Source organism: Bufo bufo, chromosome 3, assembly GCF_905171765.1.
Source record: "Bufo bufo chromosome 3, aBufBuf1.1, whole genome shotgun sequence".
Classification (NCBI taxonomy): Eukaryota; Metazoa; Chordata; class Amphibia; order Anura; family Bufonidae; genus Bufo; species Bufo bufo.
Window position 1 is genome coordinate 161,668,234 of NC_053391.1, and position 25,201 is coordinate 161,693,434.

General features: G+C 43.0%; 1 protein-coding gene across 2 annotated transcripts in view; it reads right to left on the reverse strand.

The window, feature by feature from the left end:
- MXRA5 (matrix remodeling associated 5) overlaps positions 1-25,201 on the reverse strand; it is an 81,001-nt gene that overhangs the window by 18,838 nt on the left and 36,962 nt on the right. For both annotated transcript variants that reach the window (XM_040423750.1, XM_040423752.1), the window contains exons 2-4: positions 15,596-15,806; positions 12,405-12,534; positions 1,172-1,562 (exon numbers count right to left, since the gene is read on the reverse strand). In XM_040423750.1, the coding sequence (XP_040279684.1) occupies positions 1,172-1,562; positions 12,405-12,534; positions 15,596-15,806 (732 nt within the window). The remainder of the gene's footprint in view (positions 1-1,171; positions 1,563-12,404; positions 12,535-15,595; positions 15,807-25,201) is intronic.

The window sequence follows — 25,201 nt, forward strand, 5'->3', positions numbered from 1 at the left end:
GGATCGTTATAATATGTACACTACTATTTATTTAAAAGGGACACTTCCATCAGAAAGAAGTCATTTTATAAACTAATAGTCATAGAAAACACATTAAAAAAAAAGGTTGGCTGTTTTTCATTTTCCTTTCAACAGTACTATGCCTCTGGAAGTTAAATACAAACTATTGTCCCTCTGTAGCAAAAATGATAAGACCTCCTATATAGACAGCTTATTTATTGTCAGTTTACTGCTGCTGTGAGGGGAAGATGTTATGCTCATTATAATAGCATGTGTATAATTGGGATAACAATATGACAGCTCTATGGCTGCCTTAATAGACCTAAAAAATTATATCCACAAAACTATCCACCCATTTTTTTATACAAAGATTAAGATTAAAGATTACATAGAATATCCACATGTTGGTTGTTAATATGCTATGTAAAAAAAATAAAGAAGATGAAGATGGTTGAATCATTGTACAAAACAAGTACTTCTACCTTTTGGTATTACCTCTCTTTCCTCATATTAATTGTAAGTTGTAATTGTAAGTTCTCGGGCGCAGGACCCTCATGTCTGCTTTTGTATTTACAAGAACCCTCTGAATAGTAAAGTGCTGGGAAATATTTTGTATAAGTATATTTTATTATCACTATTATTATTCTTAAAGGGGTTTACCAGGATAAGAAAAATATGTCTGCTTTCTTCCTAAAACAGCACTACACCTGTCCATAGGTTGTGTGTGCAACTGAGCTCCATTGAAGGATGAAGGTTTACTGCCATACCACACACAACCTGTAGACAGGAATGGTGCTATTTTTGGAAGAAAGTGTCCATGTTTCTCTTATCCTGGACAACCCCTTATCAGGCTCCTTCTAGACATAATTAGTGGGTAAAGTTCTGCTTTTGAATCAGAAAACGCCTAATGTACATGACCTTAGATGACTGCAGTTGCATTTAGTAGCAAGTATAGGACATGTCCTTCCATGTGCTTCTACATCCATGAAGCCTCTCTGCAAAAGATGGGACATGTACTATACTTTGCCACAACATGCAGACCATGGATCCATTAAACTAAATTGGTCCACATGGGGATTTGGTGTGCATATGGCCAGTATCTGTGTTTTGTGGATCCAATGTTTGAATACTACAAACACTTATGGATATATTTATGTCTGAAAGCACTTACCATTGGACTGTTTATCCCATTCGAGTAACCATTTCAATTGACAATCACAGTTCCAAGGGTTTCCATGAAGATATATGTTCTCTAGTAATGGCATTGTTTGGATCATGCCAGCAGGGAGAGTCTGAATCAAGTTGTCTGATAAGTAAAGATGCTTCAAAGTAGATTGTCTGAAGTAGCCCAAGAAATTAAAAGTGCAGAATGTGTTGGCATGGAGTTGCCGAAGTGAGTTCCCTTCTAAATGGAGTAGTCTTAAGGCAGTTAATCCACTGAAAGCATTGGGATGTATATATTCAACTTTATTGTGGTCAACATGTAACCTGGTTAAACCAGAAAGTCCATGAAATGTGTGGCTGGTGATCACTTTCAGCTTGTTGTAGCTCATTTTGAAAACCTTTAGAAAATAAGAAAAAAATGTGTAGATTAATAAATTCAATCACAATATTAACCAGAATTAATGGGAATCTGTCACCTATTTTGAGCCTATAATACTGTTAGCATAGCAATGTGCAATAATGAAGTAATGCACTTTCATTCCTGCATGTGTCCTCTTTCTTTTATTCAACTTTTCATTCAGATGAAAAAGAGATTTATCTGATATGCAAATTAAGTCTCAAGGTACCCAGAGGGGCGTTATTACTCTGCTCTAGTGCCCAGTAACGCCCCCCTGCAGTGCCCAGCCCGCCTCCTAAGAAATAAATGTACTCCTACATCCTTGCCGAACGGTGCCGCCCCTTCCACTACGTCATTTAATTTATTCACTGCACCGTCCTTGCTTCCTCCTCTCTTGGCCTCCGAAACCCCTCGCAGGCACAGTATCGCTGAGTGCCTGCGCCTGTACAATACTCCTGCTCCAGAGGGCAACAGCCTCAATAGTGTCACTGGGCATGCGCCGAGCCTAGTGACGTAATCAGAGCGCTGTTGCCCTCTGGAGCATGTAGTGGAGGGGGCGCCGCCGTTCGGCAAGGATGTAGGAGTACATTTATTTCTTAGGAGGCGTGCTGGGCTTGGAAGAAAGGCGGTCTGGGCACTGCAGGGGGGCGTTACTGGGCACTAGAGCAAAGTAATAACACCCCTCTGGGCACCTTGAGACTTAATTTGCATATCAGAAAAATCGCTTTTTTATCTGAATGAAAAGTTGAATAAAAAAAAGAAGACACATGCAGGAATGAAGGTACTTTATTGCACATTGCTATGTTAACAGTTTTATAGGCTCAAAATAGCTGACAGATTCCCTTTGAATAATTAAGCCGTGTTCACATTTGCAACTCTCACTGACAGTAGGTTCTGTTAGGGACTGTCGTGGTTTCCATCATTTTGGCAGCACCAATAGTGCTGTATGCTGCCAACTATTGCATCATTAGGAAGGTGAACACAAAGACTGGCACTCCAGGTTAAAATATTCAATACTTCATTATTTCAGATAAAAATGTGTGGTCACTATAGGGAACAGCTTACAAATTTCGAATAGCAGTTGCCGGAAACATTATGCCATTAAAGAGGACCTTTCACCGGATTTTATTAATTGAGATAATTACCTGTACTTGCGGGGTACTGATGCTGCAACCCTGCCTGTTTTGTTAAAATAGCATTCCTACGCCGTGCTGTGCCTCCCGGTATTTTCCCCGCTCAGTATGATAATACTGAGCAACGGAGCAATGGGGAGGAGATACAGTCTTTCTCTGTGGTCGTCTTCTTCTCCCCTGGCTGGAGCACTGTCCAATCACCTGAGAGAGCATCACAGCCAGGGAGAAAAAACCTCCCTGGCCCCATAATGGCAGGCGAACCTGAAAAAACTTCAGGTCATATTCGCAGCCAGCAAACACTTACTAGAAGTTCACAAATAGTCCCACAACATGGACAGTGATATACCAGAGGGGGATCATTGGCAAAAATTCCCTCAAAAAATATATATTTTAATCAGGGGCCATTTTTATGCATCTTAAAGGGAAACTCTCAAAAATGTGCCCTGCTGGAGCCTAGAAAAATAGTATTTCCTATCTGTTTGATGTATGCAAATGTGTAGCACTCCATGTTTTTGCATTTTTGTATCCTCCAGAGTCCATTGCATACGTTAACGTACATTTTTTTTTATACCATGGAATTGTATGGTGAACGAACGCCACTGTACGGCATCAATCTGAGGCATCTGTTAACGCATACATTTTTGGTATGCATTAAATGGATGGAAAAAATAGGATGTGAACCCAGCCCTAGTGTCAGAATAAGCCCCAGTACATAGCGGAGCAGCGTGGCGGAGAGGGGAGGCCGCCATGTACTGACAGAGTGCTACCTGGTCCTGGTGGTCAGGGATGAGGACTGTGCTTCCCAAGGATCATTTTCTACTGGGAAATACAGGGCACAGTATAATACACTATAATCTATATAATATAAAGATATTAGCCCTACCACCGAATAATAATGTCACGTCCATGTGCATGGTAGTGACTCCTTGGGAGCCGCATGCAGTTGCCCACGGTCTGGGTGTTTTGTCAACCGCAGCTGGGGGCTGTTAGTAGTTTGCCTCTAGTGCGGTTGCCGCGGACAACAGGTGTTTGTAGGCAGTGTAGCAGCCTGAGCTGGTGGCTAGGCGCCTCACTGTTGATGCGTGCGGTTGCCTCTGTCTATGTGTGTGTGTATGTATGCACTTTCTATGTCTGGTGTGCACGAGATTTATGTATGTGTGCACTGTGACACTTCCCTTCACTTGTGGCTGCCCGTGGCAACGTGTGGTGTTGTGTACATGTGGTGGCAGTGTCTCGGCCCTCTGGCTGTTTCCCTGGACATGGTTGCCACGCATGTCGTTGCTGGCGGTAACAGCTGCACTTTGATTGTTGTTTGTACACTTCCCCTTTAAGTGGCCGTCTTCCCTTGCCTGGTGTAGGAAGGGTTAACTCCCTTCCTTGTGTGTGAACACTGGGTGTGTCTGTGTGTGGGTGTGGCCACTTGGGGCTATTTAGCTCCGGCTGGATGCCAGACTTTGAGGGGTACTTCAGCCATGGTTAGCTTGAGTCATCCTCCTGGTTATATACCATCTGCCAGTGAGGGCCACCCTTGTGGTCATAAGTTTATGTATGATGTTATGAAGATGTTTCTGTGGTCTCTTTGTTTATTGCAGCTATGGTTTCCTGGGTTCTTGTGTGATGTGTGGTGTGTACTGTGTCCGTTTGTGTTGTTGTGGACAGCAGCACTTGTACATGGGTTCCAGGCTGTGTGTCTGTGGCAGGTAGGTGTTGTACTTGTTTCATTTACCTGCCATTGCCATATGCTGTTCCCCTTCCTTTGCAGTCTGGCCAGTGAGACTCCTGTTCGTCCGTGTCTAGGAGGAACAGGTCGTCTTACCCTGCTCCTAGTCCAGGGCCACCCTGAGGGCTAGTAGGGATCTTAGGTTCCAGAGTATGAGCCCTCTCACCATCAGGGTTGGCTCATATGGCTAGGAGACAGGATCAGAATTAGGGACGTATTAGGAGGTGACCTGCGCCCTGATACCTGTCCTGGCCTAGCAGCGACCACCATCTTCTGTCATCGCACGGCTGAGGGTTTTCCCCATCCTCAGCCGTGACAAATAATAAAATTAGGTTGTCATTTATTATATAGAAATACGTCTATGTTAGGCGTATTTCTGGCACAGATTGTGGCGCAAAAGTCCTTAGCACCGCAATCTGATTATTTTTACCGCTCATGCCAGGTCTAAAAAAAGATGGCGGCGGCAGGGAAAGGGATACAGTTATAACCATCCAGTTATTGGATACCACCGCCATACATTGACCGGATAACACCGCCATACCGTGACCGGATAAAAGGGTATAAGAGGGCACAGTACAGGGAATGACTATGGGCACTGCACAGGGTGTGGTAAAAGGGAACAATGCAGGATATAAGGGGGCACAGTACGGGGTGGGGAGCAAAGGCACATGACCCTGTGACATTAGAAGGTCCTTATGGTGAATGCGGTTCAAACACCACCATAATGAGAGGCAGAGAAGTGACACAAGGGTGTCATTATGTGGTTAGAGATAAAAAAATTTAACTTTCGGCAAAATTAGGCAATAAATAATAATTATAATAATAAAATGTATTTATATCATGCCACCATATTCCGCAGCGCTTTATAAATTCTTATGGTTCATGTAATAAACAAAACTAACTGGCTAATATGCAACTGAAACACTAGGAGTCAGGGCCCTGCTCGCAAAAGCTTACAATCTATGAGGAATTTGGGGTGACTCATAAGGTAGTTTATTGTGATAAGTAGGATTTGAGCCATTATTAAACTGACAGGAGTGGTGCTGGCCAATCTGCTTCGTCTTTGGGACTACTAGAGGATGGAGTTCAGCAAAGAGGAGTTGGTGGGGGAGAGGTTTAGTTGGGGAATAGTCAGTTTAGGTAGCTTGATAATCCTGCCTGAAAAGATGTGTTTTTAAGGCACGTTTGAAGGAGGAGAAGTTGTAAATTGACCTAGTATTCCGGGGCAGAGTATTCCAGAGAGTAGGTGCAGCTCGAGAAAAGTCTTGAAGACGGGAGTGAGAGGTACGAATTATGGAGGTTATTAATCTTAGGTCGGTAACAGAATGGAGAGCACGAGTAGAGTGGTAGATGGAGATGAGGGAGGAGATGTATGGAGGTGCAGCATTATGGAGAGCTTTATGGGTGAGAAGTTTGAACTGTATTCTGTGGTGGCATTCAACTGACAGCACAGAACTTTGGATTCTGTGGCTGGAGGTACATTAGGCGGTCACAGGATAAATATGTAACTGTTGGCCAGTATAGGCCCCATAAACTAGCTAATAGGCATTCACCTGACAGCAAAGAACTTTGGATTCTGTGGCTGGAGGAGCATTAGGCGGTCACAGGATAAATATGTAACTGTCGGCCAGTATAGGCCCCAAAAATTAGGCATTCACCTGACATAAAAGGCCTTTTTATGCCGTTGTATATACATAAGGCAAGGACCATTCTTTGTTCTGGGTGGTGGCGGATATGTGTGGGCTGGCATGAGGAAATTCAATTACACGTGGTCATCACAGGTGTTGAATTCTTCCGAGATCCATGCCTCATTCATTTAAGAAAATGTGAGGTAGTCCACACTGTCGTGAGCTAGGCGAGTGCGGTCATGATCCCCCCTGCTGCGCTGAACATCCGTTCGGACAGGACACTCGGGGCAAGCTAAGAGTTCCATGGCAAATTGTGCCAGCTCTGGCCACAGGTCATGCCTGCACAGCCATTAGTCAAGGGGTTCCTCACTTCTCTGAGCGTCCACATCGATCGTTAACCTGATGTAGTTGGACACCTGTCGGTCTAGGCATTCCCTGAGGCTGGATCCGGAGGGTGCCTGTCAATGGGTTGGCTGCAAGAATGATCTCATATCTGAAGTGACCAACACATCTTCAAACCGGCCTTTTTTTTTTGCAGGCGCGGTAGGATTAGTACCCGCACCTGAATCGCTGTGGGTGGAAATTCCTCTGCCAGTGCCCGTAACAGCAGAATGCAGCATCTCTCGCAGCAAGGCTGCATTCTGACAGCCCTCTGTGATGCTGGTAACATGTCCGCCATTTTGTGTTTGTACCGGGGGTCTAAGTACTTTGCCACCTAGTACAGGTCCTTGCCCTTTATGCTTTTTATACAGGGGTCCCTCTTCAAACACTGGAGCATGAAGGCCCCTATTTGTACTAAATTGGAAGGGGTGGAGCGCCATGGTTCCTGCTCATCGACCAGGAGGATGTCATCCTTGGTCTCCTCCCCCCATCCACGGACAACACCAGTGATCCCAGAAAAGTTTAAAGCCTGCTCTTCTTGTTCCTCCTCCTCCTCCCCACAGGCACCATCCTCCTCTGACTTGTCTTCAGACTCCTGCTGACTTGTCTCAGATGGAGTAGCCCCCCTGGGAACTCATTCAGATTTGCGACTTTCTCATATTCCAGCTCCGGCTCCTCGACTGCTTGATCAATGACACGACACAATGCACGCTTCAGAAAGATGGCAAAAGTTGCGATGTCACTGGTGGCGCGGTGAAAAGAAACCAAGCTTCACAGAAACTTTCCTGCCGGAGAGTTCATACAGATAGTCGTTAACGACACGTTGCTGCTGGAGCGGCCCATCAAGCATATACAAGGTGGAGCTCCAGCGCGTCGGGCAGTCATAAATCAGACATCTGATGGACAAATTGTGTCGCCGCTGAACGTCAGCTAGGCAAGCCATGGCCGTGTAAGATCTTCTAAAATGGCCAGAGATTTTCCTGGCCAGCCGCAAGACGTCTTGGACCCCGGGGTATTTGGCAACAAATCGCTGCACGACTAAGTTCAGGACGTGTGCCATGCACAGCACGTGTGTCATTTTGCCCTGTTTCAGTGCGCTCAGCAGATTGGCAGCATTGTCGCACACCACTCTATCAACTGTCAAATTGAGCGGGGTTAGCCACTAATCGGCCTGTGACCGCAGAGCTGAAAGCAGTGCAGGACCAGTGTCGCTCTTGGCTTCCAGGCACCACAGCCGTAGCACAGCATGGCAATGTCTCACCTGGCATGTCGATAGGTTCTGGGGAGCTTGGAGGTGCAGCGGAAGAGGCGGTAGCAGTGGAAAAGGAGGAGTCAGCCGAGGAGGAGATGGAGAATGGAGTAGGAGGAGAAGAAGAAGAGGCGCCACGGGTGCCACGCGTTACATGCTTGATGGCCGTCAGAAGGTTCACCCAGTAGGCAGTAAAAGTTATGTACCTTCCCTGCCCGTGTTTGCTAGACCACGTGTCTGTGGTCAGATGTATTTTGGCACCGACACTGTGTACCAGAGATATATTAACTTGCCGCTGAACGTGGCCATATAGTTCAGGGATGCTTTTCTGGGAGAAATATTTCTTTCCAGGGACACCTTCCATTGCAGTGTGCCAATGGCCACAAATTTTCTAAAGGCCTCCGAGTCCACCAATTTATATGGCAGTAGTTGGCGGGCTAGCAGCTCCGACAAGCCAGTCAGTTGTTAGTTGAAGCTGGTATATCACCCTCAATCAGTAATTTTGTGGATGCAGGTATATGGAAAACCTCTATCACTATTTTGTGTAAGCTGATATATGGCAGGCCTCAATCAGTTGTTAGTTGAAGCAGGTATATCAAAACCTGCAATCATTATTTTGTGATGCAGGTATATGGAAAATCTCTATCACTATTTTGTTGAAGCTAATATAAGCAAGAAAAAGACAAAAAAAAACAGCGCCTCATGTGCGGTATAGTCTTGATAACAATTTTGTTATATGGTGCATATTGCGCTTAGCGGATACTGTTATGAGGAGTCACAACAGCTATATGTGCCTCGCTGGTATCTGGCCCCACCAGCATCAGGGAATGCCATGCTGCTGCCTTAATCTCTTCCTCGCTTGGTTCCACGAGCAAAAGGAAAATGATTCACAAGATAAGAAAAAAAGTGAGAGACCACTTCCTTGGCGCTGCTGGCATATAGAGGAGTCTTCAAAATTTATAGATATTCCTTTTATTAATTTCAGTCAACGCGTTTCAAGGGCGAAGGGCCCCCTTTATCAGGACAATTTGCAGAATACAATTTTGCTACATTCTGTACAATTTAAATAGTAGGCTCATCAGCGGGCTCATCCTTGGGAAGGTACAGGGGCGGGAGCGGGAGTGTTCTGCATAATGAGGCTCCTTATCAGTGAACCTCTCTCTCAGAACATGTCATTACTGCTCTGTTCAAATCTCCATTACTGCTTACATAGCAATGATTGGTGGAGATGGACAAAATGTATTTGGTAACATATATAACAACAAGATGATACATGTTATACTAAAATGATCATTGCTACGTAACAGGCGTTCCCTTTCCTATGTCTGCCCATCTATTTGGTCTGGTCTATTCCTCACAGCGCTGTATTTTTAGCGCTGTGAGGTTTCCTGACACGCAACATCGCTGCACTTTTCTCATAGCTGCCGGGGCTCGTGTCTTGCGGAGCGCTGAAGCTGCTGTAGCCGGCTTCTTTCGCTTGCGGGAACGAGTGTATGGCGATCTTGTGTAACCCAGGACCGCCCCTACTAGTACTTGACCTGTATTTTGTGGAAGCTGATATATGGCAGGCCTCAATCAGTTGTTAGTTGAAGCTGGTATATCACCCTCAAGCAGTAATTTTGTGAACGCAGGTATATGGAAAACCTCTATCACTATTTTGTGGAAGCTGATATATGGCAGGCCTCAATCAGTTGTTAGTTGCAGCTGGTATATCACCCTCAAGCAGTAATTTTGTGAACGCAGGTATATGGAAAACCTCTATCACTATTTTGTGGAAGCTGATATATGGCAGGCCTCAATCAGTTGCTAGGTGAAGCTGGTATATCACCCTCAAGCAGTAATTTTGTGAAAGCAGGTATATGGAAAACCTTGATCACTATTTTGTGCAAGCTGATAGATCGCAGCCCTCAATCAGTATTTTCTGGAAGCATACAAATGCACTATAATATGTTAGAAAGTATAGTATAAGTATATCACACCCCTCTGTGTATCACACCTATCGATAGCACAACGTTACCTGTCCTTAAAAGGACTTTTGTGGCCCTATTAGCTAGCGTTTGGTGTCCCTAAGTTCCTAACAGGCTGCCCCTGCTCCAAAATGCAACCTCTCCCTACACTGACAAAACACATAATGTAAAATGGCAGCCAGATCAGGTTTATTTATAAGGTAGGGGGTATGTCCATGTGCTGAAACGTCTCAATTGGCTGTCCTGTCCCACCTGATGGATGTGTCATCGCGCAATGCAAAAGAATATGGCACGCGCGGACATCGCCATATGTTCGCATGTTTGGCAGATCACGAAAGCGCAAAGTTTGCCGCGAACCGACCGCTGGGCGAACCGCAAGGCCATCACTACTTATAATGCTTAATTTCTCTTGTCGTTGTCCAGGTTGAAGTAAACGAGCCTCTGTCAGCATGATCAACCCTTGTATATAAGTAACACTGCCTGGTAGGGTTGATCATGCTGATTCAAACAAACTCATAATTAGGTTTCTAAGTAGCAGTGTTTCCAAGATATGAACATTTTTGTTATTGTGCAAATTAGCTATTTCGAGCACCAAGGGGTGGATTTAGGGCTACTTTCACACTATCGTTCGGGTGTCCGCTTGTGAGCTCCGTTTGAAGGGGCTCACAAGCGGCCCCCGAACGCATCCGTACTGCCCTAATGCATTCTGAGTGGACGCGGATCCGCTCAGAATGCATCAGTCTGGCACCGTTCAGCCTCCGCTCCGCTCAGCAGGCGGACACCTGAACGCAGCTTGCAGCGTTCGGGTGTCTGCCTGGCCGTGCGGAGGCGAGCGGATCCGTCCAGACTTACAATGTAAGTCAATGGGGACGGATCCGTTTGAATTTGACACTATATGGCTCAATTTTCAAACAGATCCGTCCCCCATTGACTTTCAATGTAAAGTCTGGACGGATCCGTCTGAAGCTACTTTCACACTTAGAATTTTTTCTACAATATAATGCAGACGGATCCGTTCTGAACGGATCCCAGGTCTGCATTATATGAGCGGATCTGTCTGGGCAGACCCCAGACGGATCTGCTCTGAACGCTAGTGTGAAAGTAGCCTTAGCCGTAGAACACTGCCATTCTAACATTCATCTCCTCTGGGTACTCCCTGCTCCCCTTTAAATGACAGGGCTCAACATCTCATCTAGCCCTGTATTCTCATGCCTCCGCAACCCATCCCAACAGTGTATCACCTGACACCTAGCTATGGACCCCCTTTATTCTCAGCATACACCACTTATATCGTCAATATGTAACTACTTCACGAGCTCCTACAAAGAAAACATTTGTGACATAGTGGTCTTATAATTATAATATAACGAGAAGTAATTGGTGGTCCAGTGGCTTTGCAGGAATAACAAGAGCACAGCTTCTGGGAGGACTGCAAGGTAAGTCTGCTCTCCTCCCTTAGCGGGAAAGCTTGGAGAAGAAGAGCATTACAACAACAGTGCTCCAAGGCGTCTGGCCTACCCCTTAGTGCTCGAGAGAGCTAATATGAATAGCAAAAAAAGTTTTGTATCTTGGGAATGTTGTTACTAAGAAACCTCAACAAGGTATCCTGACAGAGGCCCTTTAAATATAAAATATGTGTAGGTTTTCTATGCAGAATTGTCACTGGGACAATGACAGTATTTCTCCCTACATCAAAAAAATCATACAAAAAGACATCGTCTGTTGGCACCATTGCACTACATGTAGGGTATATGTCATTATCTTTTTATCTTATGTGCCAACACATTGTGCAGCGCTGTACAGAGGTGTCAGTCCCTTTCCGCAGTAAAGTTCATAATATAGTAAAGATTGCACGTTATCCCCTATCTACAAGATAGGGAATAACTAACTGATCGCTGGTGGTACAACTGCTGGGACCTCCAATGATCCAGAGAACAAGGGTTCCCCCGATCCGATAATGTGGTAGGTCAGGCTCTATGGGACTGCCGGAGATAGTTTAGTACAGTGCTCAGCTATTTCCAGAGGTCCCATCGAGAAGGAAGAGGGTGGCACAGCCATTGCTCGTCTTGCTGCTCCATCAGACTGAGGGCTCGTTCACACGACCGTATGTCTTTTTCAGTGTTTTGTGGGCTGTTTTTCCCGGGTCCGTTTTTCAGTTTTTTTTTCCAGTAGTGTTTCCGATTCCATTCCGTTTTTCTGTATGGCATATACAGTATACAGTAATTACATTGTAAAATTTGGCTGGGCATAAAATTTTCAATAGATGGTTCCACAAAAACGGAACGGATACGGAAGACATACGGAGTACATTCCGTATGTGTTCCTTTTTTTTGCTGACCCATTGACTTGAATGGAGCGTGATTTGCGGGCAATAATAGGATATGTTCTATCTTTCAAAGGAACGGAAAAACAGAAATACGGAAGCAAAATGCATACGGAGTACATTCCGTATTTTTTGCAGAACCATTGAAATGAATGGTTCCGTATACGGACCGTATACGGAACGCAAAAAACGTTTGTGTGAACGAGCCCTGCTTGAACTTCGGACCACTGCAATCAATTAGTTATTCACTATCCCGTGGATAATGGATCGTTTACAAAATTGGCACAAACCCTTTAATAAGTTTGTAAAGTGTGGAAGGAAACAAAAGTACCTAAAGAAAATCCACACAAACACGAGAAGATATGCAAACGCCATGCAGATGTTGCCCTTAGAATGAGGAATAACATTATTTATACTGTATATACTGGACATTATATATCACCTGGAGGGAACTCAAGTCTTTGAACGCTCCATTAGGAATATTTTGTATATCATTGCTGTGTGTCAAAAGCATCTCTAGTTTGGATAATCCAGAAAACGCATGTTCAGGAATGGACTGGATGCTGTTAAACCTGAAAAACAAACAACCGTTTGATCAGTAAATGAGAATATTCTCTATGGATAGGAACATCAGTCATTCATCTCCTCTCATCTACTTAGACTCCACGCACCCGACTGTATCTGTTTTGTGGTCTGCAAATGGTGGATGTGATCCGTGTGCCGCCCGCATTTTATTTGCGGAGCTATTGTTTTTAATTGGTCCATAGTCCACATTCTGCAGACATAGGCCTCATGCACACAACCGTTGTTTTGGTCCGCATCCGAGCCGCAGTATTTGTAGCAATACAGATAGATGTGCTGTGGCAGGGCAGGGGAGGGAGAGGCGTCTCCCTTCCCCATTCCTCTGATAGGCTGCAGGCACTAGGCCTGCAGCCTATCAGAGGCCGGTGCAGGCGGCGCGATGACATCATTGCGCCGCCTGAGCCGTTCAGCGCGGGACACAGGCCGGGAGAGGCCTGCATCGCATCGCTGCCAGCCTGATGGAGGTAAGTATAAGTGTTTATTTTTTTATATGGTACTAGTTACTGGCACATGATTGGGGGGCATCTATGGGGGCTCTTGTTACTGCCAAATTATTGGGGGCATCTATGGGGGCACCTGTTACTGGCACGTGATTGGGGGGCATCTATGGGGGCACTTGTTTTTGGCACATGATTGGGGGGCAACTATGGGGGCACTTGTTACTGGCACATGATTGGGGGCATCTATGGGGGCACTTGTTACTGGCACATGATTGGGGGGCATCTATGGTGGCACTTGTTACTGGCACATGATTGGGGGCATCTATGGGGGAAGTTGTTACTGGCACATTATTGGGGGCATCTATGGGGGCACATCTCACTGGCACATGATTGGGGGCACTGTGGGGACACTTGTTACTGGCACATGATTGGGGGACATCTATGGCGGCACCTGTTAATGGCACATGATTGGGGGGCATCTATGGGGGCACTTGTTACTGGCACATGATTGGGGGGCATCTATGGGGGCACTTGTTACTGGCACATGTTTGGGGGTCATCTATGGGGGCACTTGTTATTGGCAGATGATTGGGGGCATCTATGGGGGTACTTGTTACTGGCACATGATTGGGGGGCATCTATGGGGGTACTTGTTACTGGCACATGATTAGGGGCATCTATGGGGGTACTTGTTACTGGCACATGTTTGGGGGGCATCTACTGAGGCCACAAAGAAGGGGTATTTTATATGGGGGAAGGGGGAGATGAACACTATGGGGGCTTCTACTGAGGCCACAAATAAGTGGTATTTTATATAGGGGGCTCTGTATAGGGGAATTTTATACCTGGGCACATTATGGTGGGGAAGGGAAGAGAGGAGTACTATGGGCTCATCTATGGGGGGCACTAAGAAGGGGTATTTTATACTTGCAAATTATGGGGGACACTGAGAGTATCTACTGGGGCACTATATATGGGGCATTTTATACTGGTACATTATGGGGGACACTAGGAAGAAGGGGGGAGAGGAGCACTATGGGGGCATTTACTGGGGGCACTATATAAGGATATTTTATACTGGCATATTATGGGTGCACTATGGGGACATTAGCTCAACTGTGGGCATTAAAAGGGGATATCTTTTGCACTGGCACATTATAAGGATAATTATTACTACTGGGGGTCATTATGATCGTATATAAGACTGTAGTATACTTTCCCTCTTGTGGGATATAGCCACTGAGGAAGGGGAGTGAAGTCCCCGAAACGCATTTGGCGTTATATCCCTGCTTTGATTAGAGGATCCGGACATGATTGGGACAATTTAAACAATCTTAAAACTTGGAGCGCTCCATTTTTCTTCTGCTGTGAGTATAATCTCACCTGAATACCGGAATAAAGACACCAAACCTCGCGATATCTCTGGAGAGATCACGTGACACATAAGAGAGAGCGAGGACGCCGGGAAACAGCTATAGCCCTGCGGTGGAAAGAGGAGAGTGGGACAACTAGACTGCCGGGCATCAACATATACCGGTAAGCGATTCCCCCCCCCCCCCAACCCCGAGCATCAGGTGACATCGCTGCTAATAATATTTTCACGAGTTTGAAAGAGGCGCTCTCGCTCCATAAGGACCGGACCGCAAACCAATGTGGACATTGCATTCCAAACAGACGCACTGTCGGGATACATATCATATTTAAAGGGACATTGTCCAAATATTAATTCGCTGACCATATAGGCCACAAAAGCGGGATGTGGGCAGCACGACTTTATTCAGCTGAAAGGATCTTCACCTATTGGACATTTTATATACAGATGACCTACCCCATATATAGGACTTTATTACCAGTGTATTGCTTATTGTATTTTTTTTCCGGAAATTGTGATATTTTAATAGTGTGATATATATTTTATAGTGTGATATATATTTTACAGTGTGATATTTTATTGTGATTAAATGCTGTGGATGTGACCTACATAGTGAGTGCCAGTCGTATATTTATCCATTTTTAACACACACTTTGACTGATTGGGTGATCAATCAGTTTCTGACTAGAGCACCTTAGCCATACAGAGAAAGGTGGTGAGCTATCCACGTTAATTGATTTCCAGGTGAGATAATATCGCCGGCGTGGCCCTGTCACTAACAGCCGGTGGGAGGCCAACCATAATATGAAATAGAGTTTCTGGTGTGACGAGGTGCAATGGTGATGCCCTCGTTGCACCAAACAGTTCATTAGCATATCATAAATTACATGAATTCTGTGCAACGGAGGCACTGCTCTACACAGGTACAAAAATGTTTGAGTAAGGAGACATTAATGAATCTACCAGTTCACTTGGTTTACTGCTCAGGTACGTGGAGGCAGATTCTCTTTGAAGACATTATTGTTAATGAAGCTAAGAAGCAATGACAGCAGGTAACATTTAACAATTCAGTGCTCATAATGAAGCATGACAGATGCAGTTGAAATGTCTGTATACCATGCATTGTGAGTACAGAAGCTTTTAGTTCTTAGCAGGGAATTAAGAGGTGATTTTCATAGACACAAATTGTCATATAAATGTTATACTTGAATACAAGATACGGTAAATGCTGATACAAACCCTAAATTAATTCTTTCCACTTGCTTTGGAATTCTTGTTGGTACTTTCACTAGAGATCGGAAAGTGCAGTGAACTTCAGAGCTGACATAGCAGGCACATGGTTGAGGACAGGAAAAGGCCTTGTGTGGAAACCTCAAAGATACGATAATTAACGGAAACAACCATAAATGTATCCAATGGTACATTCTGGTTACTGTCTTCATTTTAGCTCCTGTAGATATAAAAAAAACATAAACAGGTCACTTCCGGTAAAAATAAAAACTTACATGAGAAGTTCAACCAAGATTACAAAATGCTGAGTGAACAAGTTGATGCCCCAAGGGACCTGATATAAGGGATTTTGGGTAAATCAAATGTAAACGTAAAAAAAAAAAAAAAAGAAACTATCTACAAGATACTGCAAACATTATATTGTCTCAAACATTATATTGAGAGTTACAGAATTGTTTGTAGATGGATGAATGTAAAAATGTCTCCCATTTCAGCTCCTCGTCTGCCGCCAAAGTTCAAGAATGGCAATACGGTTGACCATGAGTAATTGGCCAATCTCCTACAGATGGGTCTACCTTTACATTTCATCAAATTCATCGAGTCCAAATTCTCACAACACAAATTTGATATTATATTGCAACTAGTGTTGAGCGAATCGAAGTTCACAAAGTGGAATTCGATCCAAATTTCAGGAAAAATGTTATACGCCGCAAAGCCGTATTTCCTCATGCTTTGTGGTAATCAGGGATGAGTGAACTTCTGTTTTCAAGTTTGGGTTATCTGAGAATTCTGTTATGGATTCTGCTATGGTCTGTGGTAGCGGAATCCATAATGGAATTCTTAGATAACCCGAACCTTGTACGCCGAACTAGAAAACAGAAGTTCGCTCATCCTTATTGGTGACTAATTGATTTTCCCTGAAATGGTGGTAAAAATAAGAAAAAAAATCATACTTGCCTCATCCATTTGAGCGCGAAGAGGCCGCCATGACCATTTTGCTTGAAGATCCCATGTGAAAATTCTTGTGCGCTGACATATGATGTCACCACGCCGGCCGATGTGATGACCTCATCATGCTCCAGCTGAGTTTTTGCACTGGATCTTCAAGCAAGATTGCCGCCGCGGCCTCTTAGTGATCAAATGGATGAGGTAAGTACAATTTAAGTTTTTTTTTATTTTTTTATTAGCAAACACTTAAATATGGATCTCAGATGCCATGATCAGCGATGAACACGCTTTCTGAGGAGTTCAAAGATGGGGGGGGGGGGCACAGTTGTCGATCAATGTACATTACATCTGCTAGTTACAAAGAAATGCGCTTCGTGATGGACATAGATACATATAGACATCTTGGTGCATAGTATCACAAAATCAATTTTTTTTCAAAGCTGGCTATTTCATCCCACACATTCAGGGATGTGCTGAGCTGACAGGAAAAGGGAAAAAAACAACTTTTTGTACTGTAACTTCTTGTGTATTACAACAAGTGTACCAGTCACTTTTGACATGTCCTAGAAAGTAGGAGTCTGGATGCTAAATGGGCAGTAAATCTCAGTTTCTACATTATTGGTTTCTCAAAGTCTGAATGAATGTAGGATTCTGATGCAAAAATTCCAGATACAGTTAACTATTACATCAACTGTTCTACCATGCAGAGCAATATTGAAGAGCAATATCATACTTGTCAAGTTGAAACTCCCATTTTATGTAATTTGTCATTATGACAATATTCTATGGAAATCTCTGCCCAAAAGAAAATATAAATATGACGATAATCACAGAACAACATTGCCCATAGGGTAAAACACATGAGAGAACAATAAGCTGTGAGTTCTGAAAGGCAACACCACTTATGAGTCATGGCAATTATTGCTGTTTGAAAAGAAATGAACGTACCATCCTCTATTAAGATATTAAGTCTTATTATTATGACATGAGGTTGATTGAGTTGGATCATAGTTTTACAATAGAAAAAAAAAGTTCTTGACAATAAAATAGTGAGAGAAGTTTTCCGAAATGTAGACAAATCACAGAATGACTGTCATCCCCGTCCCATGGACACAACATCACCACAGCATGCTATGGTGGCCACAGACATGTCAATGGTTGACATCTGGAAACCTATGTCACTATAGGATTAGACCAGATAAAGAATTTTACACATCACTGTGAATTTTAAGGACTCAACAGAGAAAGCAAAACCTTTTAAAGGGGTGGTCTCACTCTGACAACTGTTAGGTCAGTGATTAGTCAATCACTATAGGGGCAGCTTGTGAAACTCTGACAACTGCTGTTCGAAAGGCTTTCAGGAGATGCATCCAATAGGCCATACCTGTCCTCTCCTACAAGTGTAATATTACATGCCAGCCGTTTAGGGGGATGGTCAACCATGTTATAATATGTGGTCTGACTGCTCCAGAGAAAGAACCTCCACTCTAGCTAAAAAAGCAGGGTCCCAGGCATGGGAGTCAAAACTGAGATGATAGCACATGAAATCCATTTCTTCTGATCTTGATATTTGAGATTTTGAATAAAATTATTAGAAAAGTTCGAATCATATTTTCAATATTCATGCACTTTACAATGGATTAAATGGGTTTTTCAAAGAGAGACATCTGTGGCTTATCCATAAGATATCTCCTTAAAGTGTGATTGATAGGGTTCCACCTTTGAGTCATCCAACTATTGAGCAAATGAGTGTCCCATGATCCCTGTTTAGTTGTATGTATGGCCTCCAAAGAGAAGAGGAAGAAAGGGAGAGGGGTTCAAAACTCAGGTACAAGAGATATTATAGATCCAGCGGTCAAAAGTTGTAGCCAAATGTCTGCTAACTTATTGTACTTCTAGTACTAACTCACTTCCACTTTTCTTAAACCTCTGCTCACTAGTAATATCTTCAGGTTTAAAATTCTAGTATTGCATACAACTAGGGATGAAGAGGTAGTAGCTGCCATTGAGCCCTGGTGCATAAGGGGGTTAAAGGCTACTCTGCCACATAAGTAGACATCAGTATTATAAATGGCATATATCAGATGAGAAGCCCTGTTGGAGATTTTGCATTGAGGCCTTGGAGACTCTAATACTTAGGCTAAGTTCACATCTGTGTTGAGCTTTCCATTTTTCTTGATCGGTCAGAAGAACAGAAAAAAAATTGATCCTCTATTTTGAGCATCAGTTGTGCTCATTTTGCATCAGTTTTTGTCAGTTCCGTCAGACATCAGCTATTTTTGACAGGAGATAAAGTTCGGCATGCAGGTCCTTTTTTTTATTTTTCTGTTCTTCTGATGGATCAGAAGAATGAAAAGCTTAACGCACATGTGAACGCAGCCTTACATGCTATTCATATTTTGCATAATACAACTTCATATAATTACTAGGGATGAGTGAACCGGAACTGCAAGGTTCGGGTTTGTACCGAACTTTGCAAGTTGGGGTACCAGGACCCGAACCTGGACTTTATCACTGAAGTCCAGGTTCAGGTTCGGGAGCGCGCGGTGACATCATCGGGAACATGGCAGGTCCTTTGTCAGGTCCTGCTGAAAAAAGACAGTAGACACTGTGTTAACGCGATCAAGTGGATGAGATTAGTTGTTGTTTTTTTAACCCCTAAATGCCCATATTCTTTTGCATTCTATCTTAAGAATACTATTATTTTCCGATATAACCATGCTATAACGGAAAATGATAAAGTTATGTTCGGGTCCCCGTTGACTTTAATGGGGTTCGGGGTCAAGTTTGTTTCCCGAACCCGAACTTTGACATGAAGTTCAGCCGAACCCGGCAAACCCGAACTTCCATGGGTTCGCTTATCCCTAATAATCACGTGAATGGACAAGTTGCGGTATCAACACACTCATCTGAGACCACATACTGCTTTTATGAATATATCCATAGACACAGAATCAGAGGTACATGAACAAATGCATGGAAAAAAGTTTTGAATGATGGCTGTATCCATTCATGTCACAGGATTGGAATGTCAAATAAGGATAATAGGATCATGCTGTCATATTAAAGCTGATGCTTGTCTTCTACATAAGTACACCAATGGAATGGAGCCATTTACTCTGACATTTAGTAATGACTGTCCTCTGCCTCCAACATATTTTGGAAATGCAATCCCTATTAATATGTGATCTTTATTGACATGATATTATTCATGATGAACTGTTGCCGGGAGAAAATTATGAAAAGTAAATTGGCCAAAATATTGTATTTACACGAGGTAATAGATCCCTTGGTAGAACATAATATCATATTAACCCCTTCATGACGGCCATACGGCTATATACAGTACGTGCTATTTGCACATATCCCTTGCAGATAGCACATATATAAACGTCATGGCAGCTCTTTAATCCAAGTGCTGCAAAGCGCTTGGATTAAAGTTTCTGCCCCTGCACTGCTGCTGTCAAGGACAGCGTACAGTCCAGTAATGCCGGCAAGGGACTAGTCAGAGTGGTCCCTTGTCGGCGATCGCTCCAATTGGTTAGCCTATGCAGACTAACCAATCGGATCGCAGCAGTGTAAAGATGCCGGTTTCAGGCTCTGATCTGCACTCAGATCAGAGCCTGAAATCAGGCATCAGCTAACTTGTGCCCCAATCTGTGCCTCCCATCTGTGCCCCATGATGTGTCCTGCCATGCCCCTTCTGTGCCGGCCGTGTCCCTTCTCTGCTGGCCGTGCCACTTCTGTCCCGCCCATGCCTCTTCTGTGTCGACAGTGCCCTTTCTGTTCTGGCTGTGCCCCATCTGTGCCCCCTCCATGCTGGCCATACCCCCTCCTTTCCGGCCCTGACTCCATTTGTGCCCCCTGATGCGGTTCCCCTGCTGTATTTGATGGCGGCGGCTCCATTCCCCAGCTGTATGCTGGCACTCTGCTGCAACCTCTTAGATTCCGCAGTCAGCGGCATCCAAGAAGTTAACAGAGGGAGGGGGCTCCCTCTCTTAACCATCAGACTGCTGCGCTGCGATGGCATGGGCCCGCTGGTTTTCATGGCAACCAGACACCTTGCAAAGGCTGGCCCATGCCATCGCAGCGCAGCAGTCTGATGGTTAAGAGAGGGAGATGTTGCCATCTATCAGTGTAAAACTGATAGTCTTATACTTTGCAATGCAAGAACATTGTAAAGTATAGTACAGCCATCAGGCTCACTGGATCTTCAAGATCCAAGTGGGACTTGATAAAAAAGTGTGAAAATAAAAAAAGTTAAAGATAAATAAATAAAAATGTAACTTAAAAATAAAATAAATTGCCTTTTTCTATATCCGCTCATTTATAAGAGATGAAAAAAATAAAATAAACTACACATATTAGGTATCACCGCGTCCATAACAACCGGATCTATAAAAATATCACATGATCCACCCCGTCCGATAAACACCATAAAAAATAAATAATAAAAATCGTGTCAAAAAAAGCAATTTTTGTCACCTTACATCACAAAAAGTGCAACACCAAGCGATCAAAAAGGCATATACCCACCAAAATGGTACCCACCAAAATGGAGACACTAAAACATAATTTTTTTGTTTCAAATATGCTATTATTGTGTTAAAGAGAAATAAATTGAAAAAAGTATACATATTAGGTATCGCCGCATTCATAACAACCAGCTCTATAAATATATCACATGATCCACCCCTTCCAATAAACACCATATAAAAAAAGAAAACTGTGTAAAAAAAGCCATTTTTTGTCACCTTACATCACAAAAATTGCAACACCAAGCAATCAAAAAGGTGTATGCCCCCAAAATAATACCAATTAAACTGTCACCTCATACCGCAAAAAATGAGACCCTACCTCAGTCAAAAAATAAAAAAAGCTATGGAGACACTAAAGCATCATTTTTTTTGTTTCAAAAATGCTATTATTGTGTAAAACTTAAATAAATAAGAAAAAGTATAAATATTAGGTATTGCCACATCAGTAACAATCTGCTCTATAAAAATGTCACATGACCTAACCCCTCAGGTGAACGCTGTAAAAATATATAAACAAAAGCTGTTCCAAAACAACAAATTTTTGGGTCACCTTGCGACATAAAGTGTAATAATGAATTATATAAAAATCATACTGTATGTACCCCAAAATGGTACCAATAAAATAGTCAACTCTTCCTGCAAAAAACAAGCTCCTGCACAAGACGATCGGCAGAAAAATTTAAATAATAAGGCGTTCAGAAAATGGAGACACAAAAACATATATATTTTTTTAATGCTTTATTATGTAAAACTGAAACAAAGAAAGTAGATATATTTGATATAATTGTGTCCGTAAGAACCTGCTCTATAAAAACACCGCATAATCTATCCTTTCAGATGAATGTTGTAAAAAAAACCTGTGCCAAAACAGCAATTCTTTGGTTACCTTGCCTCTCAAAAAACGTAATATAGAGCAATTAAAAATCATGTGTACAACAAAATAGTACCAATAAAATGCCACCTTATGCCCTAGTTTCCAAAATGGGGTCACTTTTTGGGAGTTTCTACTGTTAGGGTGCATATGGGGGGCTTCAAATGGGACATGGCATCTAAAATCCAATCCAGCAAAATCTACCTTCCAAAAACCATATGGCGTTCCTTTTTTTCTGCGCCCTGCCTCGTGCCCTTATATCAGTTTACGACCACATGTGGGGTGTTTATGTAAACCACAGAATCAGGGTAATAAATATTGAGTTTTGTTTGGCTGTTAACCCTTGAAGTGTTAAAGAAAAAAATGGATTAAAAAATCTGCCAAAAATCTGCCATTTTCCTTTAAAGAAATTGCTGGTTTATGTGCGGATGCACACAGTAGGGTATTTGTTTGGCGCACAAAAGACGACCTCAGTCAGCGGACTTTTGATGAAATAGCTGTTTTTATTGTTCAGTAGACAACCCGTTTCGGCGCTTCCAGCTAAACCAGACGCTCCAGCCATCTGGCCAGTCTTTTTGCTGACGCCCCATAAGACTTGATAAAGGAGTTATAAACTTCGAAACGGGTTGTCTACTGAACAATAAAAACAGCTATTTCATCAAAAGTCCGCTGACTGAGGTCGGAACGGAAAGACGGAACGGAAACACAATGGAAACAAAAAAATGGAACAACGGATACGTGAAAAACAGACCGCAAAACACTGAAATAGCCATACGTTGTAAGGCCTCCTGCACACGACCATATGGCTTTTTCAGTGTTTTGCGGTCCGTTTTTCACAGATCCGTTGTTCCATTTTTTTGTTCTGTTTTTCCGTATGGCATATACAGTATACAGTAATTACATAGATAAAATTGGGCCGGGCATAACATTTTCAATAGATGGTTCCGCAGAAAACGGAACCATTGAAATGAATGGTTCCGTATACGGAACGCAAAAAACGGCCAGTAAACGGGGGAAAAAATGGTCGTGTGCAGGAGGCCTAAGTCAGGACGGATCCGTTTGGCTCTGCATCGTCAGAGGGACACCAAAATGCTGCAAGCCTCAAAAGCGCAATGGAGACCAAACGCAGCCAAATTGATGCATTCTGAACAGATCCTTATCCATTCAGAATGCATTGGGACTGAACTGATCCATTTTGGGCCGCCTGTGAGATCTCACAAGTGGACCCATAAACGCCAGTGTGAAAGTGTGTTTGTGATTTTTTTGAGGCTGGTGGTACATGACTAGATTATTTTGGTGCAATCAAAGTACAGCAGGCACTCCGTATTCTCGGTGGTGTGGTGCACGTGTCCCGGGTCAGCCTCCCATATACGTTTATGCAAGATAAGACCGCCACTCACTAAATGCAATATCTTTTCTTTGTTGGTCACATAAAAAACTGTTGTGACGCATTTCGGCTCGTGAGGTGGATTTGTTTGAGAAAAGCTCACCTCATGAGCTGAAACGCGTCACAACTGTTTTTTATGTGACCAATAAAGAAAAGATATTGCATCCAATGAGTGCCGGTCTTATCTTGCATAAACGTATATGGGAGGCTGACCCGGGACACGTGCACCACACCACCGAGAATACGGGGTGCCTGCTGTACTTTGATTGCACCTAAATAATCTAGTCATGTACCACCAGCCTCCAAAAAATCACAAAAACATAAATTTTTCTCATGGACACAGGAAAAAAGTCACCTATTTTTATGGACTGTCCAGAAATGTATGGACGGGTGGCAACCCTGACTGGATCTCAGAGGTGGGACCCACACCTATCGAACTTTGATAGTATATCCTAGTGATATGCTGTCAAAGTATGAGATGGGCCAACCCCTTTATGCTATTAGGTCATACTTATTATGAAGCTATATTGATAATAATATGCAGGCTATATAAAGCATATACCTCTGAAATATGGCATGTATTATTTTATTTTACTATTTTACTCATGTATATAGCACTGCAGTAATTTACAGACATTTTCATTGCTTGCTGTCTCCAAAGGGGCTCACAATCTATGTTCCCTATCAGCATGTCTTTGGAGTGTGGGAGGAAACTGCAGTAACCGGAGGAAACCCACGCAAACACAGGGAGAACATACAAACTACATGCAGATGTTGTCCTTGGTTGGATTCAAAGCTAGGACCCCAGTGTTGACCCCTGGGCCACCAAGCTGTCCCATATAGAGTATATGGCATAGGTAGATGAGCTCAGTGAGATTTCCATCTTCAAATATAATAATGGATGACTCAACACATCAAAATATTCTAATTTGACATTCATGCATGTTTTGGATATCGAAAACGGTAACATGATTGGTCAAGTGTACAATTTGCTCCAAATTTCTTTCTAAGCAGACAGAATCCAAACCTATCTTTTCTTATTTCTACTCAACCATTAAACTGGTTTTACTTGGAATATTGTTTGATCCAATCTTACATTTTCTGTAATAGCTAGTCCTGTTATTGCATAGAACATATTCTATTGGCCCTTGTTTATTAATTTTTACACTATTTTTTTCTTTAAATCACAAAGCTGTGGATGGAAGAGTTTATAAGGTAAGAATGTAAAGCTCAGCAGCGTACGCCTTTAACTTCATAAAATACTTATTTTGGAATTTAGCCATTTTGTATTCCTCTTCTATTTTAACTTTTTGTGTTAATAGAAGCCAAGAAAGGAATCGAGCTTGGAGCCAATGTGTCTGTACCAATTGGTCTGACATTTAAATACTGAAACATTTCATAAGTGGAAGCATTAAATTGGTTAATATTCCAGATTTCCATGCATATCGAATACAGCTAATTATAACACTGTATGCCTGCTTTCAATTATACATACTAAATTGGTAAGACACTGAAAGCAAAACGGCTCTGGGCGGACTTCTCCTGGAGTCCACTCCATTATGTGTTCATTTGATCCTAAATAAATTGAATTTGTTATGAATTTACAAAAAAATTACTACAATTCTAGAGAATTGCGATTTCTTTTGGACGAATCGCTCAAAATGGCTGCCACTACTGATGAGCAAAGTCATCAAAAATTTGATTCGGCTGCTTCACTGAATTTCACAAAGAAATTTGATTTGTTACAAATTACTTAGTCACGAATCGCATTTCATTGCATGTAGCAGGTGCAATGACGGGGAACGGCAATCGCACTGCCCTCGTCATTGAACCCCTCAGATGCAGAGTTCATCGCTTATCGCAGCATCTGA